Consider the following 19,134-nt stretch of genomic DNA (forward strand, 5'->3'; position numbering starts at 1 on the left):
TTCTCCTACATTTACCCCTTCATCTAACACTACGGGCAATTTAGCCTGGCCAATTCACCTAACCTGCACATTTTTGAATTGTGGGAGGAAACCGGAGCACCCGGAGGAAACCCACACAGACACGGGGAGAATATGCAAACTCCACACAGTCAGCAGCCTGAGGCAGGAATTGAACCCAGGTCTCTGGTGCTGTGAGACAGCAGTGCTAACCACTGTGCTACTGTGCCACCGTATATCAATATACATTGATATATCATGTATATCAATGCTCCTATAAAAGGCCAAGACTTGCGCTTTATGACTTTATACCAGCTTTGAACAAGTGTAAATTTTTCTGCAAAACCATTGGTGCAACAGAATGCAAAATCATTAATTTGGTAACTTAAAAAAAAACTTCCACTGAAACCTATATCGTATGTCCTGTATCTTTGAATGCATTTCATTACAGGAGAATAAATTACATTATAAGCTATAAGCTTCAGGGTTGCATTTTCTTAAAAATGTTGACCTGTGATACTCATTATGTTGTGCTGAGTGCCAAACATGCAAAATTACCAAAACTAGAATAAAAGAATCGAGGATCATCAAACGCAAATTACGCCAAGTACTAGCATAACTGGCATAATTGGGGAGGCAATAGCCTAGTGGTATAATCACTAGACTGTTAATCTAGAGACCCAGGTAATGTTCTGGAGTCCCAGGTCTGAATCCCACCATGGCAGATGGTAGAATTTGAATTCAATAAATACCTAGAATTAAGAGTCTACATGATGACCATGAATCCATTGTTGATTGTCAGGAAAACCCACCTGGTTCACTAATGTTGCTTAGTGAAGGAAGTTGCCATCCTTATCTGGTCTGGCCTATATGTGACTCCAAACCGACAGCATTGTGGTTAACTTAACTGCCTTCTGGTCAATTAGGGATGGCAATAAATGCTGGCCTAGCCAGCTACACGCTCATCCCATGAATGAATAGAAAAATAATTCAAGTACAACTTTCACCCAAGATGGCTTATTGAGCATATAGTCTAAACCTTAGCCTCTGGAGTTCAAATTGTATAAAGGACAGCTTGAGTCTTCAACTCTAAATCTTTGCTTATGTATGAAGATTAACTGTTGGATAATGGCAAAGTTCTACATTTTCTTTGGCTAATTGTTCGTGCCCTCTTATATGTAAATAAGGTTTTAAAAAATGTTGGGGCAATTTACAACTTCAACATAGATCTCATCAGGAACATTAATGCGTTTATAGCGGAAATTCCAAACCTTTAAAATTACAACAATTCAAATAGAAAATTGAAACCAATTTTCTTGTCTTCTTGGTTCTAAACTGACCTCGAGCATCATTGGTCCAAGTGCATCCTTGTCAATGACACCTTGGCCTGTAGAGGACACATCAGCCTTTTGCACATCTTCGTTTGCAGCAGCCTTTTCTGCAAAACAAGTGTAAATTATTGCAACAGATTGTCAAAGCTCTGAGTTAACCATGAAACTGCTTCACACTTATTTTTAAATGGAAGTGTAAATACAGCTCAGACGACTAGCCTCTGAACAGGAATATGGAACAAATAATATTCAAAATTTTGCTGCATTCCAGATTAAGTCTTCCAAACGGTTTCTCACTGACAAAATAATACTATGTAGCTCTAATACTTCACATTGCTAATTACGTTTAGCTGTCCAATTAAAGGATTATCCTTCCAGTCTAATGCAATTCTAACTCACTGAGGAATAAAGAAATCAATTGAATCTCTACATATTCTATTCTGATAAAAGACAGGGCTAATGGGGCAGCAAGGCAGCCGCAGCTTCTAAACTGTCGGGAGACTTTTGTTTTCTTCAACTGCAAGAAACCTCATCACTGCGAATAAGTGGAAGGGTTGAAAGAAGTCAGACGTAATTGCTTATTTAAAGGAGCAAAATAATACAAAATGTCTACTGTCTTTCCAATAAATATGGCTCGCTCAGAACACAGAAGGATTGACTGAATCTTCAGTGTTAATGGCCTGCAGGAATCTAAAAGATGGAATTCACTATGGGACAACTGATGTGCATAGGCATGTTTCATTCAACAATTTTGGTGTAAAGTTTTCAGCTCTTCCTTGGTTATTTACTCAAACTAATACCTAATAACAGGAAGATAAACTGCAGCTAATCACTGCATCTTAAATCAGAATTTGGGCTGGCCATTCTCCATACGTGCTTTGGTCAGTAATGTGATGCAACGGTAATCTCAGTATTTTCACCCAACAAAATTGCCCAGTCTTTCAGGTTTTGTATTTAATTCCTTCAAAATAACAGCTCTATGGACTTCTCTCTCTCCTTATATGTATTGGTTAAATATACGCAGTGTAATTGCAGTTGTCATACTAAACACCATTGATACTGGAATTCAGAGTGTGCAAATACATAGTTAGATATTATGATAGAAAGTGTGAGATTTATATACATTTTAATCTCATGTATTTTAAAATTTCAATTTTGAACTTGTGGCATGTGGGTTTTGGTCTATGTCATAGGGTCATACAGATGAACAGCATGGAAACAGACCCTATGGTCCAACTTGTCCATGCCGATCAGATATCCCAACTCAATCTAGTCCCACCTACCAGCACCCGACCCACATCCCTCCAAACCCTTCCTATTCATATATGCCTTTTAAATGGTGCAATTGTACCAGCCTCCACCACTTCCTCTAGTAGCTCATTCCATACATGCACCACCCTGTGTGTGAAAAAGCTGCCTCTTAGGTCTCTTTAATATCTTTCTCCTCTCACCCTAAACCTAGGCCCTCTAGTTCTGGACTCCCCCCACGCCAGGGAAAAGACTTTGTCTATTTACCCTATCTGTGCCCCTCATGATTTTATAAACTTCTATAAGGTTAGCCCTCAGCATCCGATGATCAACTTGCTAACATTTCTGGAACCATGAATTTTAAAAAGGAAGTTTGAAAGTGCCTCCCCCTGCATTCCCAATAACAGGACCTGGGTTGCTTTACAGGTGTACAAAGTAAACATTGAAGTGCAGTAGCTTGCTTTCTGTTCAGAAGGATCAGGATTCAACATTTTATTTTGTTACACAGTTAAGTGAAAAACCCCATAAATTCGAAAGTTTGGTTTTCAGTTTGAAGAAGTCCTGCTTAGATGTAAGAATCAGCTGTTCCTCAAGGAAGGAGTTAGTTCATAACAGATAGGAAGTAGGTTACCTCAGTGCAAAACTAAGTTCCAGTACAGAAATTTGGCTAGAATTCTGCAGGGATTATTTGAAGCTGTGGAAGTCTAAGCTGAGTTGTGTGACCAATCAAGAAAAAGGCCAAATTATCAAAATAGGAAAAGTAAAGAAACGGTTAAGACAAACCTATAGATATCAGAATGAAGGGAACTCACTAGTGTTTGAGTACTGCACTGTGATGATGTTGGGATAAGTAGATTTTATTTTAAATATTTCCTTTTTTTAACCATGTAATGTTACATGCACATAGCTTGGTTTATTTAATTTTATTTTCATTTCATTTGTATATGAAACTTTTATTGATTAAACCAAATCTGCAGTATCACATACTTGTTTCAGTAAACAGTACAATCTATCAAGCCAAATTTCAGACTGGGATCATCTAGTAATAACATCAGCTCAAATCATAATGATTATAAACACGTTATAAACTAATGGTTAATAGAAATCTCAAGCACGTTAACATTTCCTGTTGGTAAAAAATCTTTTCATGTTACTTTGCTTTATTTTATCAATTTTTAAATTACAAATCTTTTCTATGTTAACACAATTAATATTTATTGCCATTCCCTCTCCAGCACTGCTGCCTGCTTCACTGGCCATCTGGTCCCTTTTCTGCCTGCTGCTGCTCCCACCTTTCAGTCACCTGCTGAAGCCCAATCTCAACTGGCATTGAGGTGACGTTTCAAGCAATAAGTTTCTTCTTTTTTTGACTAATACTCCAAAAAAATGGGGATGACTGGATGGGCAAGTATTTATTGTCTGGTCTACATCACTGAGGTGGTGGCGCCAGATCTTCTTTGACCACCTCAAACTATTTGATACAACTGAGTGCTTGTTCTCTTCAGAAAACAGTGAGGGAGGTGAGGGATTGCCACTAACATCATTACCATGCCAAAGAACCCTCACACCCTGGTAATACTCTCTTTCAACCTCTTCTGTCAGGCAGAAGATTCAGAAGCTTGAAAACACACACACACACACACACCCAACAGGTTCAAGAACAGCTTCTCCCCTGCTGTTGTTAGGTTGCTGAATGGACATCTCTAATTTCATATTTAATGTTGATCTTGCTTTGTACACTTCCTATGCAGTTATAACCTTGGGTGCCTTGTTCCGTTTAAGCACCCTATGATTTGTATGCCCTTGTTTGCTATGATCTGCCCTGTACTACTCACAAAATAAAACTTATCACCGTACTTAGGCACACGTGACAATAAATCAAACCAGCAAGGACTTTAAATTTTATTTGGTTAAAAGGAAAACTAGTAAATCAGTTGGGTTTTCAATGATAACCTGACCATTTAATGGTCACCTTTACTGATAACAGCTTTTTGTATCTTCCTTGCTACGGTTTTCCTTGGGTTGCCATAGTGCTCGTTGATCATTCTTCTTCATCCATCCTACTCCAATCCCAGATGGGATTTAATTTGAATAAAGCAAGGTATTGCATTTTGATAAACAAACAATGTTAATCCTTTACCTGGCAAAGACGAGTTAACTGGTCTTCACCCAATTTGTCTTTTTCAGAGTGCGATGAGTAAACTCATCCAAAACATATAACTTCAAAAACAGCACAGACGAGTTTATACGTCAATTCTCATCATTTCTGGGCCCTTCTCAGCTAGAAACGAGTATACTTGGTGACTCATACGTCTGGTAGCTGTGTCTCTTCCGCCTCAGGCATTGCAAGAAGCGTCGACGCACCGCTTTTGGGCACACACTGTCATTCGGTTTTTTTCTGTTTTTTGTTTTACAAATTACGCTTAGATGTCGAGCTCAGAAGATGACAATGAGTATGCACCTTCTATTAGAAGCTTGGATACATCAGATGAGAGTGCAAGCTCGTCTGATAATGGCTATTCTCTCTCAAGTGAGGAGGAGGAGGATGGACGAATTTGGTGTCGACATGTGGTGTCGGAAGAATGCATGCTTCCTCCACCACCACGCTTCCCATTCACTGGAAATCCTGGAATATCAATTGATCAAGATACAGCTGATATGACTCCTTTGGATTTTTTTAGTCTTTGATGTGACAATAGAATTATTGATCGAGTTGTGGACGAAACTAATCGCTTTGCTAAACAAACTGGAGAAAGATATTGTATGTGGCGCCCTGTAACAAAGGCAGAAATTTGTGTGTTTTTCACCTTGAAAATGCTGGGGGGTATTGTGAAAATACCAGATCAAGAAATGAACTGGTCGAAAGATGAACTACTTGAAAGACCAATTTGTTTTTGCCGAAAATGGTATTTCCAAAATAAAATTTCAAGTACAATATTGGAAATAGATAAAAACAAGTTATTTCCATAATCAGCAGTAAAAATACTATAAAATAGCAATAAAAAAAATTGTCTGACAATGAAACATTTTCTCCAAAGAAAGTCACCAGGGAAGGGGTTAAAACTTCTACAATTGAAAGTAGGGTCTTGGGTGGTGTAGTAGAACAGAGACACTTAGGTTTCAGATACATAAGTTTTTTTTAAGTTGGCACCACAGGTAGACAAGGTAGTTAAGGAAGTTGTTTAACATTCTTGCCTCAATTGCTCAGACCTTTGAGTATAGGATGTTATGTTGAGGCTGTATAGAACGGTGGTGAGGCCCCTTCTGCAGTATTGTGACCAGTTCTGGTTGCTCTGTTACAGCAAAGATATTAATAAGCTGGAGAGGATTCAGAAGAGATTTACTAGGGCTGGAGTTTATAAGGAGAATTTGAATAGGCTGGGACTTTTTCCACTGGACTGTAGGAGGTAGAGGAGTGACCCTAAAGGAGGCTTATAACATCATGAGGTGAATAGCAAGGGTCCTTTTTCCTAAGGTGGGGGATTTCAATACTAGGGTGCATACTTTGAAGATGAGAGGAGAAAGATTCTAAAAAAGACATGAGGGACAACTGATTTTAAAAAAACAGAGAATGTTTATGTGGGGATTGTGTTTCCTGAGAAAGTGGTGGATGCAGGTTCAGTTACAATGTTTAAAAGATATTTGGACAATTATGTGAACAAGAAATGTTTGGAGAGATATGGGCCATGCACAGGCAGGTGAAATTAGTTTAGTTTGGGATTATGGTTGGCTTGGACTGGTTGGACCAGAGGGTCAGTTTCCGTGCAACATGACTATGACTCACTGGACTCTGGTCTCTCTTCATCATATCTTTCCAACAGACCTCCTCCTTCTGTTTGTCCTCACAGTCCAGTATCCATCACTTTCCCCAGCAATTTGTTCTCTTTCTCTTCCCCCCTGCAGATGACCATATTATCTCAATCTCTTCTCAGCTACTTTCTCCAATGCTCTCTCAATCTTCACTGACCAACACCTTCCCCGTCTTTATGGTGCTGCGCCCTGACTTTGTCCCTTCTCCTTGCTGTACATATCCATCTCACACATTATTATGTTCAGTCTCAGAATAGCTCTACACGAATAAATGAAGAATTCCAAATCAATGCAATATTAAAAGGAATGGAGACATTACATAAATCTTAAAAAAGATGACTGGCATGTCTTGTGTTGAGAATGTAGCAGATCAAATAATTGCTTTCTATATAGAATTAGAAAAGCATGCAAAGAAAAATCAGGGCTATGGAGAAATGAAAGCAAAATGGGAATAACGAAGCTGCTCTTGCAGGGAGCTTGCACAGACCAAATGGGCTGATCTTATCTTTCAATGTTGAGTGCCATCACCACAAGTCTAAGAAAAGCTCATGGGCAGTGCGGCTAAGCAAAAAAGAAACAGAAATTGAATGCTTTTCTTCATATAATTTAAAAGGCACAAAGACAACAATTGAAAAAGAACCCATCGGAAAAAAAAAATGTGAAAGAGGAGGATAATTGAACAAGTTATCCTCTTGAGGGGTATGGTATTTTTGCATCCATTAGTATTATTTAAATTAGTTCAAGACACAAGATGATGCTAAATATGAAACTCCAACTAAAAGCTTTGTGCAGATTCGTCATTAATGTTTTGGCCAACAAAAGTTCAACAAACCGATATAAGTAACAGCTACAAATTTAAAATAATTCTATGAAGATGGCTTTTTAAAATTAAAACGCAAAGACGCATTTCGTGGAAGTCAGAAAATACAACAGACTCCTGTGTAATTGCCACTACACTTCACTGTACATATGTGCCATGAGATACATACAATGAGATGCTGCATTTAAAGAAATCCTTTCTTCACTTCATTCAAGTTTGAACCAAGCTCAGACTGATGAGATGATTATTTTCTAAATCTGCGTTATTGTCAAATTTAGAACTTCATGTCTATTATTTTGTGTATATATTTTGTATTGTTTAACACAAACAATCACCACATTCTGATATTAGTCTTCTCCATACAGCTTTCCACAATTTAACTGTAATATTTTAAAAAGGATTAATTGTTCTTTATTTCTCAGTCGATGCAAGCACTTGTCACAAGTTGAAAAATAATAAATTGAAACTCGAATTATAATAAACATATCATTTGCACACTTTAGTTTTAACAACTGTTCCCAAAGACTAAGGTACTGAACATTGTTTTAGTCCAAGAAGCAATATGGAGTTGGACCATCTGTATACTAAATTTTAGTTATCAACTTTACAAACATTTCGGCTTAAACTTTAGTCAATTACAAAGATGAGCAACTATGGGGCAGCATGGTGGCTCAGTGGTTAGCACTGCTGCCTCACAGAGCCAGGACATGGGTTCAATTCCCACCTCGGGTGACTGTGTGGTGTTTGCACATTTCTCCCAGAGTCTGCGGGGGTTTCCTCCGGGTGCTCTGGTTTCCTCCCACAATCCAAAGATGTGCAGGTCAGGTGAATTGGCCATGCTAAATTGCCCCTAGTGTTAGGTGCAATTAGTCAGGGGTAAATATAGGATAGGGGGAATGGGTCTGGGTGGGTTTCTGTTTGGAGGGTTGGTGTGGACTTGTTGGGCTGAAGGGTCTGTTTCCATACTGTAGCGAATCTAATTTCATCCTCATTGTAGTTTATTAAAAATGGTGAAAAGATCATTACAAGTCAAATATTTCAAAATATTTGGCGCACAATTTAAAATTACCCAATGTCACTTAGTCTGAAACTGCCTCACGTGTTAAGGAAGAAAAATGGGTAGACATATCCTCCCGTATATCCTTCTTCGGCTTATATCCGAACTTCATCTTGAACAGCTGCTGCGTGTGCCATTCTGAATATTAATTTCTTAAGCAGCATGAAGCAAAAACAAGATTCATTCGAAGTGCATGATGCAATCTGGCTCAAAGCAGATGCAAACTGGTCATTTCCAACAGCCTGCCAGAAGGGAGGCTCACTTCTTCCTGCTGAATATGCCTTTCCACTGGGATTATGGCAGTGTCTTAAGAGACCTTGTTTATAATTACACCAACAGGAGCAGCAGCAGCTCTGCCTGCAAGCTGACCATATTGGATAGAATTCAGTTAAACAACGTGCCAATTACTCTCTCAGAAAAGCTGGTCTTCACTTTTACTCAGATTTTATATCCAGTAGGAATGGAAGGCACAGCTGAAAGCCTAAAATAATGTAAATTTCTCACGATCTCTTCAGTATGTTATTGGCAGAAGAGTTTAAAACGTTACGCACAGATTAGACTACGCTGTCAATTCATAAAATATAAATGATAGCAAAAAATTATGCAATTTTAAACCACATCTTCAACACTGAGCTTGAATTACACTGAACTGAAAACATGTGCATCATTTTCATATTTGTTAATCCAAAATCTGTTTTCAAAAAAGCAAATACCAATTTATACCTTCATTTCTAAGAAGTCAGAGCTCAGAATGAAATGCTCAAACAACATATTATATACAAATTTTTGCAGCCCATGCAACAATACATCAAACCTTCTTTCATATTCAATTTAAGTAACTGAGTCACACAGCTGGACAACAAAAAATCATTTAGCAATCATACCTCTCACAGGTATAACACATGACATAAACATATACAGGAAAAGATTGCTTATTGCACACAATTCTGGCTTGAACAGTGATGGTGTAATATTCATGGTGCAAGATCTCAATAGGATGGTTTCTGAATAATACTTAAAATAAACCCTGCCAGATTTGCAATGCACAATAAGTATTCCTGCACCACTATTTTCCTCAGGCAATTCATACACTATTCTTTTCAGACCAATTAATGATTGCCACAAGACACAGGCATCTTTCCTTTAAAAGGAAACCTGTCTTTCATTGTCTTTTTTTGTCACTTCATTATTAGTTTATTCAATCCACCCAGCAGATCTCTTGGTGCTAATGTTCCCTTCCATCAGAGTACACATCTAGAGGGGTTCACCGCCAAGAATCAGGTATATCTCTTCAAAATTGTCTGAACTTAACATAATAGACAAAATATTAAATAACTTATTTATGGTACAATCATACTTCCTTAATGAGCTGCGGAACATTTTATGCAAACCAAATTGGTGCTGCAAAAACATCATAATTACTTTCAAATGAACCTATTCAATATCTGACTTTCAGCAATAAGGGAGCAAAATCAACACTGCACGCATAATGCTGTTGAAAGAAAAATGTTCAGGTCAGCAACTCTGGCAATCATCATATAGGGCATGGAACACCAAAAAAAAAACAAGCCAGTTATACATCTGCAACAAACTAAAATTAGAAAAACCACCATATGGCTCCATGAAACCAGGGGCATTTATATTCATTAGAAAGCCTTCTACTCCCAGAAAAACACAAGACCCTTCCTGTGCTCTCCCAATGTGTTTATCTTTTCAACATTAATGCACTATATTTCAGTGCTGCTGAAATTTCCTGCAGTGCATATTAAACACCACAGCTGCACATTTCCTCAGTGTTTACACTTAACTGGGTGCAAGGAGAGAACAAAGATCCACATTGTGCCAGCCATAGCTGCTATGATATTAATCAAGCTCTTCTTTTCAACAATATTGTGCTGTGCCTTTCCTTTAGCTGTCATGATACTTATGGACGTGAACACCATCTTAACTTCTCCATCCAGAATAGCCTTCTAACTCAGATTGCTGCATCGTTTCAGACTTTTCACGTTTAACACTGCCTGCATTAACATCAGTAACAAAATTGCTAGTTTGAAATTATGTCCAACTCCTAATTTTTGCCATGTCACAGAATTGTAGAATCCCTATAATTATGTGTAAGGATTTCATTTATCACTATATTAAAGCCCATCTGATATTGTTCACAGAATCAAGTCTCTCCAATCACCCTGCAAAACCTGGGCCCCGATTCCAAACATTAGCCTTTGGGCTCTTCTCTGCATTCCCTTCTGCACTTGATTTCTCAACAACAGGAAATGGACACAGGATTCGAAACACAACCTGACCACACCACAGTTTGCACTGTGGTTTTACAAATATAGTTTGCAATGACAATTCAGTACAGCTGGAGATGCTCTTTCAAAACCTATGGCACTGTTTAAAAGGAGTAACGGCGATAGTGCTACTGGAGCATCCAGAGTTGATAAAAGGCAGTTTATAAATGAAAGTTGTTAATTTCATCCTGAGTTTGCTTGCAGTTCATCGAGGTTCACACACATCTTGCATTTGATATTTGTGGTCTCTCTCTCTCCTGGATGTCTAATGTCACTATTTCTGAAAATTCCTTATTTACCTTCTACACAAGTATTAACAAATACCCTCCTTTAATTCATTTCTTATAACAAGTCAAGTTATTCTGCTGAGGAAATCCCTTCAAAGTAGGAGGATGTTATTTGTAACTTTAGGACAGCATAGGTATGGTGTCGGGGGATTGGAGGTGTTCTTGGGAAACCTCTAAGGGGCAGGGTGGACAGTGCACACACATCTGCAGAAATCAAGATTCAAATCATATTTTAAAAATATATAGTCTCCCAGCAGCAAACTACTAGGGGCACAGGACAATTGCCTCAAAGAGAGAATGAGTCTATACAATCACACCTAGGATTGCCCCGCATCACAGTCAGCACTCTGGTAGCTCTGTGCATTGAAAGTGCTGTCTGGAGAGTTACACCTGGTGACAAGAAATCCACACGCCAATGGCATAATCTTGGATGTCCTCAGGTCACCATGTGGCATGTTTTGTTGTGAAAGATGCTACTGACACAGCAGGAAGCTCAAATTGCCCCTGCACATTTTAATTTATCTTAATGGAGAGTTCCCCCAATCTGACTTCGGCTTTGCTCAGGCTCCTTAATGCCACACAGCCAAATGCTGCCCTAATGCCACACTTTTATTTCCCCTGTGGAATTCAGCTCTTTGAGCTTATTTGAACCAAGGTTGTAATAAAGTTGAATGGCCTTGGAAGAACTCAAACTGACTACCACTTAGCAGGTTATTACTCTGAATGTGAGGCATGGTCAGTGAAGCCTTCCATCATTTTCAAAGAGACTAAAAGTAGGCAGACAGGCTATTAAGTTGTTGGGAAGGACTTTCGCTGCTTTTTGTGCACAGGTCATAACTGGACTATTTTCCACAGTATCGGGTAATGTAGTTACTTCATGACCCTCAATTACACCCCTCCATCATAAGGTCAAAAATAACGATTCTTGCTAATAATCGTATGTCATGTTCAACACCGTTGCGACACTTCTAACCTGAAGCTGTCAGTGTCCACATGTAGCAAGATCTAAACAACCGACAAGTGGCAAGTAGTAACATTTGTGCAACACAAGTGCCAGGTAATGACCGCCGTAACAAGAGAGAATCTGACTATTTCTCCTTGACATTAAATGGTGTTACCACCTTGAATTTCCACTCACAATAGCAAGGGGATTACCACTGACCAGAAACAGAACTTGACCAACCATATTAACACTATGGTATAAGAGCAGGTCAGAGGTTACACATTCTGCGGCAAAGAAGCCACCTCCTGTTTCCCCAAAGCCTGACCACCATCACCACGGCAAGTCAGCAGTCCACTCCAAACTTGCCTGGATGTGTGCAACTGCAACAATACTCAGGAAGCTTAACACCACTTGACTGGCACCCAAACAACCACTTTCCACATTCATTTCCTTCACTGCCAACACAGTAGCAGCAGTATGTACCATCTGCAAGGTGTATTATAGTAACTACCAAGATTTCTTCAGCAGCACCTTTCAAATGCACAAATCTACTACTTAGGATAAGGGCAGTAGATGCAATGAGAACACCACTCCCACAAAGTTCCCCTTCCAGCCACACACCACCTTGGATTTGAACTGTACTGCTGTTCCTTCACTGACACCAGCTCAAATTGCCTGGCACGCCCTTCCCAAGAGTATTATGGGTGCCCATTGTTCAAGAAGACAGCTCAATATCACCACCTCCATGTCAGTTAGGAATGGGTAATAAACACTCGCCTGGTCAGTGATGCACACATCCTTTCTATGAACTCTGTCATGCTGTTGTTACATCATATCAGCTATCTTGCCATGTCTATCCAGCCTTAATTATTTGATTAATTACCTTTTATAATTGTATGCACTATTTAGTTTAAGAGTAATAGCAAATGGCAGTTTTATAGCTTAGATACTGAAGGACATTCCCCAGCTACAAGAGTCTTAAAAGAAAGACTGAATTCAGCAGCTCTGAATTCCACCGTGCCCCAAATTCCCAAATTTAGTACTCTTCAAACCACTGTTCTCCACTTACTGGACAGTAGCAAACATTGTCTAATTGTATTGGGCTGATCTCCAAGGGATGATGGAGGCTATTTGCGAGAGCACAGAAAATGCTGAAGCCTAGAGATAACGAAAGAATTAATGACAATTTCAGCAGCAGTATAGTTAATGTAGTGATAAGGGACAAGTGATGTTATGGTGGAAGTTATTGGGACGTGACATGGTTCAGGGTCAAGTACAACGCCGGAGTCTCTCAGACCTTAGCGGAAGGAGAATGGAATCAATAGTTGGTTTCCAGATTCTCCTCCTCCTTAAATGGACTTTTTAAAAACTATTTAACTCAGAAGGAAGAGAAATAAAGTATATGTTCTTCCTTTCTGAATCAAGCTGCTATAATGTCAACATAATGGCCAGTGTCCAGACTGCAAGGTGATAACCAGGAAGCAGTCAAAATTCAACTAGTAAAAAGCTAACAGAACTGTGCACCATCACTCAGAAATACAACATAAAGCTATTGCCCAATAAACATAAGTTTGAGCAATCAAATTGTTCAAATCCCTTTGAAATTTATAAACAGATTTGGTGAGCAAACAAGGACAGAAAATGCTGGAAATATTCAACTGGCCTACAGGGCAAACAAGAATGAAATCTTAAAGCAATTACATTGATTAAACCTGCAACAACTAAATTGAGTTACCTAAAATTTAGGTGAATCCAGATCTGAATAACCAAAAGCAAAGGACAAAATAGACTGGAGCAAAACACAGTATTCCAGGAAGGACCAGATACCATAAATAACGATGGAAATGTTATTTCCCAGGCAAAGCCCTCTGCTTCGGAGCTCAGACTCAGGCAGCCCCATTGTGTTCTAAGTACTAACCAACTCAAAAATGTATGCTTCAGCAAGAGGACCTGGTCTCCAAGTGCCATCAGATCTTGGGTTTAAACAAAAATCTCAATCTTTGGATTGCACCCAACCTTCAGACCATCACTCCATAAAGGACCAGTTTACACAAATTTTGAGAGTTACTGAAACTTTTTATAAAACATAAAACTAGCACTACAATGTCCAAACAAGCGTGCATTTGGACTGCGTTATTTAGACTTCAGTGCTTTCATTTTTGTTCTTCCTCAGCCTTTCACAAGGAATGTAAGAGGTTAGTACAGCCAAGTGCACTGCATCACCAACTTTCTCCCTTATCAGAATGGGGTCCCAATTTCTTCCTGAACTTGCTCTGGTTTTCCTAAAATTCATATTTTGTATGCTTTAAGGAGCCCAATGTGACACTTATTCCTGTCTCTCTCAAATCATCCACCAATGAACATTCAATGTAATTTACACAATTATCATGCCAATTGCCTTCCCAGTTTCTCCCCTCCCACCTGAATCTTCTAGTAAGCTCTTGACTGTTTTTCTCCTCAACCCAATCAACCACCCTGGATGTTTCTGATGTCATGGTTATGAGCCCAAAGCAAACTTACTGCAGGCAGAATAACAGCTTCCAATTGATTGAAGTATCTATTGGAAAGCAATGCATAGATCAATAGCTACTTCTACCCATTCTGACAGAAATCTGTTGAGAAAATACAACTCTCAGTCAAACATCCTACTTCTCAAAGTATCAGATAAGCTAACTTTTTGTGAATTTTATCAAGAAATAGGATTTAATAAATATCAGGAGAAAGTGAGGACTGCAGATGCTGGAGATCAGAGCTGAAAAATGTGTTGCTGGAAAAGCGCAGCAGGTCAGGCAGCATCCAAGGAGCAGGAGAATCGACGTTTCGGGCATGAGCCCTTCTTCAGGGCATGATTCCTGAAGAAGGGCTCATGCCCGAAACGTCGATTCTCCTGCTCCTTGGATGCTGCCTTACCTGCTGCGCTTTTCCAGCAACACTTTCATCTTTAATAAATATCACCCTTGATCTTACTACAGAGCTCTGAAATGTCAGGACATTTTGTAGGTAATTTTGTAAACATGCTTTCTGCAGCTTACTTTGTCTTGCTCCTGAAGTATCGAGGAATGATCAGAGGCAGTAGTGGTGGCTCACTAATTATACATGCATCGAACAGTTTGAACAATGCTCAGAAGGAGAGGAACAGAAAGACTCTGTTATGTGAATCATCAAGCATGGGCCAATGATGAGGTTTAGTTTTGCTGAGGGGTCATTATATACTGCTGTACAGAGTTACAGATTGGGAGACACTACGTTGAAGTAGAAGGCTAGCTTCCATATCAGTGAACAGACTACACTTGGCTTTACCAAAACCACTGGCCACAAGTCACTGATGGCACCAGCTGGTTGGTCAGACATGAAGTCCTTGTACCAAACGTTCTCGGTTTATTCTATTAAAACAGGATTTATTGTCTCCTTACCAGCTTCCGTTCCATATTCTACCACGAGCTTCAACAAAATCTACAACCCAACTCCTCAACTGCCCTCACATTACGTATCTTCTCCCAATTTTTGGCAGTTCGTACACACCAAGCCACACACCTCATTTCATCTTCCCCACAAAACGTACTTAAATTCTGGCCTAGTTTTCAAACTCCCACACATCATCTCCATTTTACTAACAGCAAGCTTCTTCCTATTTTTCAATTCTTATCTCTATCAACGATCTCTCACTTAGCCACTAGAGCCCTACCCTCCCTATTCAGTTCTCTTCACCATTTAAAACACTTCCTCTATTGTGTCTTTCATTAACCAACCCATATTTGACTTTTAAACTTGCCCCTTCTGCCTCATATTCACCTTTTAGTCCTCTTCAAAACAAACCGTTTGGTGGTGTATCTATGCATAAGAAATAGTGCAGATATGTCAATTGTGGTCCATTGGTACTAAAGGAGTAACAATTGTTTACCAGGTATCCATTTGTTAAATAACTTCATAAAATTGCAAATGAAATGAGTGAGTGATGCTGAGTGCTGAAGTGGGAAATTGAAGTTAGGTGGAGTGTGTGTATTTATAGGACCGCACAAGACTGGGACTGGCTGGGTGAACCAGAGGTCCTTACCGAAGAGCCCATCTTTGTTCATTTTACTGAACAGAGACTCAAATCTTTTTTTTTTTAAAAAGCGTGCATTATTTTTCAGACTACCATGTATCTTGGGAATGCTGGTCTCTATCTGCCAGTTACTCTTCATATGATCGTATTAATTTAACCGCCATCATTATATTTTGAATACCTCACATTTGAGGGCAAAGTTCACATAGTGTGGGATAAACATAATTTAACTTATTAGCACATCAAGCCAGGGATGAGAAGTCAGTTTCATCCAACAAAGCTGTTTCAGCAATTGCGATGGAAGGGAGGATTCTTCTTGAACAAGTGAAGGGATAACATGTCGCATTTCAAATGCAGCAATGCAGTCATTACAGTAGCTTTTACCAGTTAGGAGATTAACTATGCAACTAAAGAGGTTTATACATCTATCATCAATTTACACTGAATTAAAGCTTTAACAGACCTCAAGTCAATACAGGACTGGTCATAAATTATTTGTTGAAGGAGATAATAAGATTGACACATCTGCAGTGGTTTGCATTTTAAACTTCGAAACTAGTGTTTTATTTCATTCAAATAACTTGCTTATTCTCACGATTCTTGCCCTTTCTGCACACCCTTTGCCCTCTATTAGACAAAATACTCCACCCACTGGACCTTATTCTTGTCAGAGGTTTTCTGCCAAGGTTTGGATTCTAATACCTGTAGTCTGTAAGTTGCTTCCCCATGTAACCTTATTATCTGCCCACCTTTATTTTTGTCATATTCATCTGAGAATAAAGTTCTTGTTTTGCTAACTTTCCCAGGACCCATTCCAACTCCTGCTTTTCTGATGCTCCACAACATTGCTGCAATGTTTTAACAATACAATAGCTGCAAAGTTCCTATCCTTGACATCCTTTTCTCCAAGTAATCCATACTGTCTAATTTTAAACACACAACTCACTTCAGCACCATAAAGCATAAAGCAGCAGGCTAAGTGGACAACAGGGCTCAACATCCAGCATCAAATCAGATTATATCAGCAATATCCCATTTCACAGAATCTCTACAGTATGGAAGCAGGCCATTCGGCCCATCAACTCCACATCGACCTTCCAAAGAGCATCCAACACCAGATCTATCCCATCCCGGTATCCTTACCTTTCCCATGGCTAATCCACTTAGCCTGCACATCCCTGGACACTAGAGGGAAATTTAGCATGGCCAATCCACCTAACCTGCACATCTTTGGACTGTGGAAGGAAACTAAAGCACTTGGAAGAAACCCTGGCAGACACAGTGAGAATGTGCAAGTTTCACACATACAGTGGCCCAAGGCTGGAATCAAACCCAGGTCCCGACTGTTGTGAGGCAGTAGTAACCACAGAGTCACTGTGTCATCCCAAAATGTGTGTCTGTATTTAAGACAGGCTGTAAGGAGAAGGAACTACAGGGAACTACAGACCCTCATCACATTCAATTCCTTCCAGATTGTCAAGATCATTCTAGAGGAACAACGATTTTTTATATTCCACTTTCAATGACCAATTACCTCAGATTTCATATTCCTCTCTTCTCATCAAGAAAACTCAAAGACAATTCAACCACTGATGGCCTATACAGCTTTGTTGGAGTGCAGTGAGGCAAGGTTCTTAAAGACAGAGATATACAGCATGAAAACAGATCCTTGCGTCCAACTCATCCGTGCTGACCAGATATCCTATATAAATCTGGCCCCATTTGCCAGCATTTAGTCCATATGTCTCTAATATATATATGGATTTAGAGGCATATATATCCAGATGCCTTCACCACCTCCTCTGGCAGCTCATTCCATACACACACCATCATCAGTATAAAAGAGTTACCCCTTACGTTCCTTTGATATCTTTCCCCTCTATGCACTCTAGTTTTGCACTCACCCATCCCAGGCGAAAGATCTTGTCGTCTATTTACCATATCCATGCCCTTCATGTTTTTATAAACCTCTATAAAGGTCATCCCTCAGCCTCCGATGCTCCAGGGAAAATAGCCCCAGCCTATTCAGGCTCTCCCTAAAAGGTCAAACCCTCCAAACCTGGCAACATCCTTGTAAATCTTTTCTTAATTTTGGGAATCTGATAATTTCATCATGCCAGGCAATGACTATTTCCAATGAGAGAGAACCCAAGAACCTTGTGTTGATATTCAAAGGCATTACTATGATTGGCTTCTCCCCATCAATGCCCTGGGCATTATCATGGATCAGAAACCAAGCAGGTTTAAAGATATAAATATACTGGATAGAAGAGCAAGTTAGACGCTAGGATTTCTAAGGCAAGCAATGCCAGTTTTGCCAAAACCTGTTCACTATCCAAACAGGTCAGAAGTATGATGGAATACTCCCCAAATGCCTGAATGAGTGCAGCTCCAACTCCTCTCACACAGTTTGAAATCACCCAGGCAAAAGCAGTCCGCTTGACTGGCACCACATTCAACATTCACTCCCTTCCCACAATGGCAGCAATGTGTACCATCTACAAGATGCACTGTAATAAGTCACCACAGCTCTTTTGATAGCATCTTCCAAACTTAGGACATGGTGAGCAGATGCATGGAATCACCATCATTTGCAAGTTCCCCTCCAAGTCACAAATATCCTGATTTGGAATTATATCACCATGCTGCTGGGTCAAAATCCTGCAGCTCCCTACCTATCAGTACATGGGTGTTTCTACATCCTAAAGACTACAGCAATTGAAGGAGGTATCTCACCAATACCTTCTCTAGAAGAAATTAGAAGTGGGCAAAAGGTGTCAGCCTAGCAAATGACACACAACTTGTGCACAAAGACACAGGAGAGAATCTATCATTTGCTTATTCACATTCTTCAACTTCTTCCTCGCTCAATTTGTGGGGTGGCTATCTTGGTAAGGGATGATATTCAGTCCCTTGCACGGGGGACCTAGAATCAGGGATGTAGAGTCAGTATGGATAGAGCTGAGAAACTCTAAGGGTAAAAAGACCCTCTTGGGAGTTATCTACAGGCCCCCAAACAGTAGTCTGGATGTCAGATGTAAGTTAAATCAGGAGCTGAAATTGGCCTATCGCAAAGATGTGACTACAGTTGTAATGGGGGATTTCAACATGCAGGTAGACTGGGAGAATCAGGGTGGTATTGGACCTGAAGAAAGAGACTTCGTGAAGTGCCTCAGAGATGGATTCTTAGAACAGCTGGTGCTGGAGCCTACCAGGGAGAAGGCAATTCTGGATCTGGTATTGTGTAACGAACCAGAATTGATCAGGGACCTCGAAGTGAAGGAGCCATTGGGAAGTAGTGACCA

At 39.7% G+C, this 19,134-nt stretch overlaps 2 protein-coding genes across 9 annotated transcripts in view; both read right to left on the reverse strand.

Moving 5' to 3' along the window:
* The window catches only part of kcnb2b (potassium voltage-gated channel subfamily B member 2b), an 891,048-nt gene that overhangs the window by 115,218 nt on the left and 756,696 nt on the right, over positions 1-19,134 (reverse strand). The gene's annotated exons all lie outside the window — the stretch shown is intronic.
* Positions 1-19,134, reverse strand: part of ncoa2 (nuclear receptor coactivator 2) — a 304,099-nt gene that overhangs the window by 88,615 nt on the left and 196,350 nt on the right. For all 8 annotated transcript variants that reach the window (XM_043689194.1, XM_043689197.1, XM_043689193.1 and 5 more), the window contains exon 5: positions 1,338-1,435. In XM_043689194.1, the coding sequence (XP_043545129.1) occupies positions 1,338-1,435 (98 nt within the window). The remainder of the gene's footprint in view (positions 1-1,337; positions 1,436-19,134) is intronic.

This window comes from Chiloscyllium plagiosum, chromosome 4 (genome assembly GCF_004010195.1).
Source record: "Chiloscyllium plagiosum isolate BGI_BamShark_2017 chromosome 4, ASM401019v2, whole genome shotgun sequence".
In the NCBI taxonomy this organism is placed as follows: Eukaryota; Metazoa; Chordata; class Chondrichthyes; order Orectolobiformes; family Hemiscylliidae; genus Chiloscyllium; species Chiloscyllium plagiosum.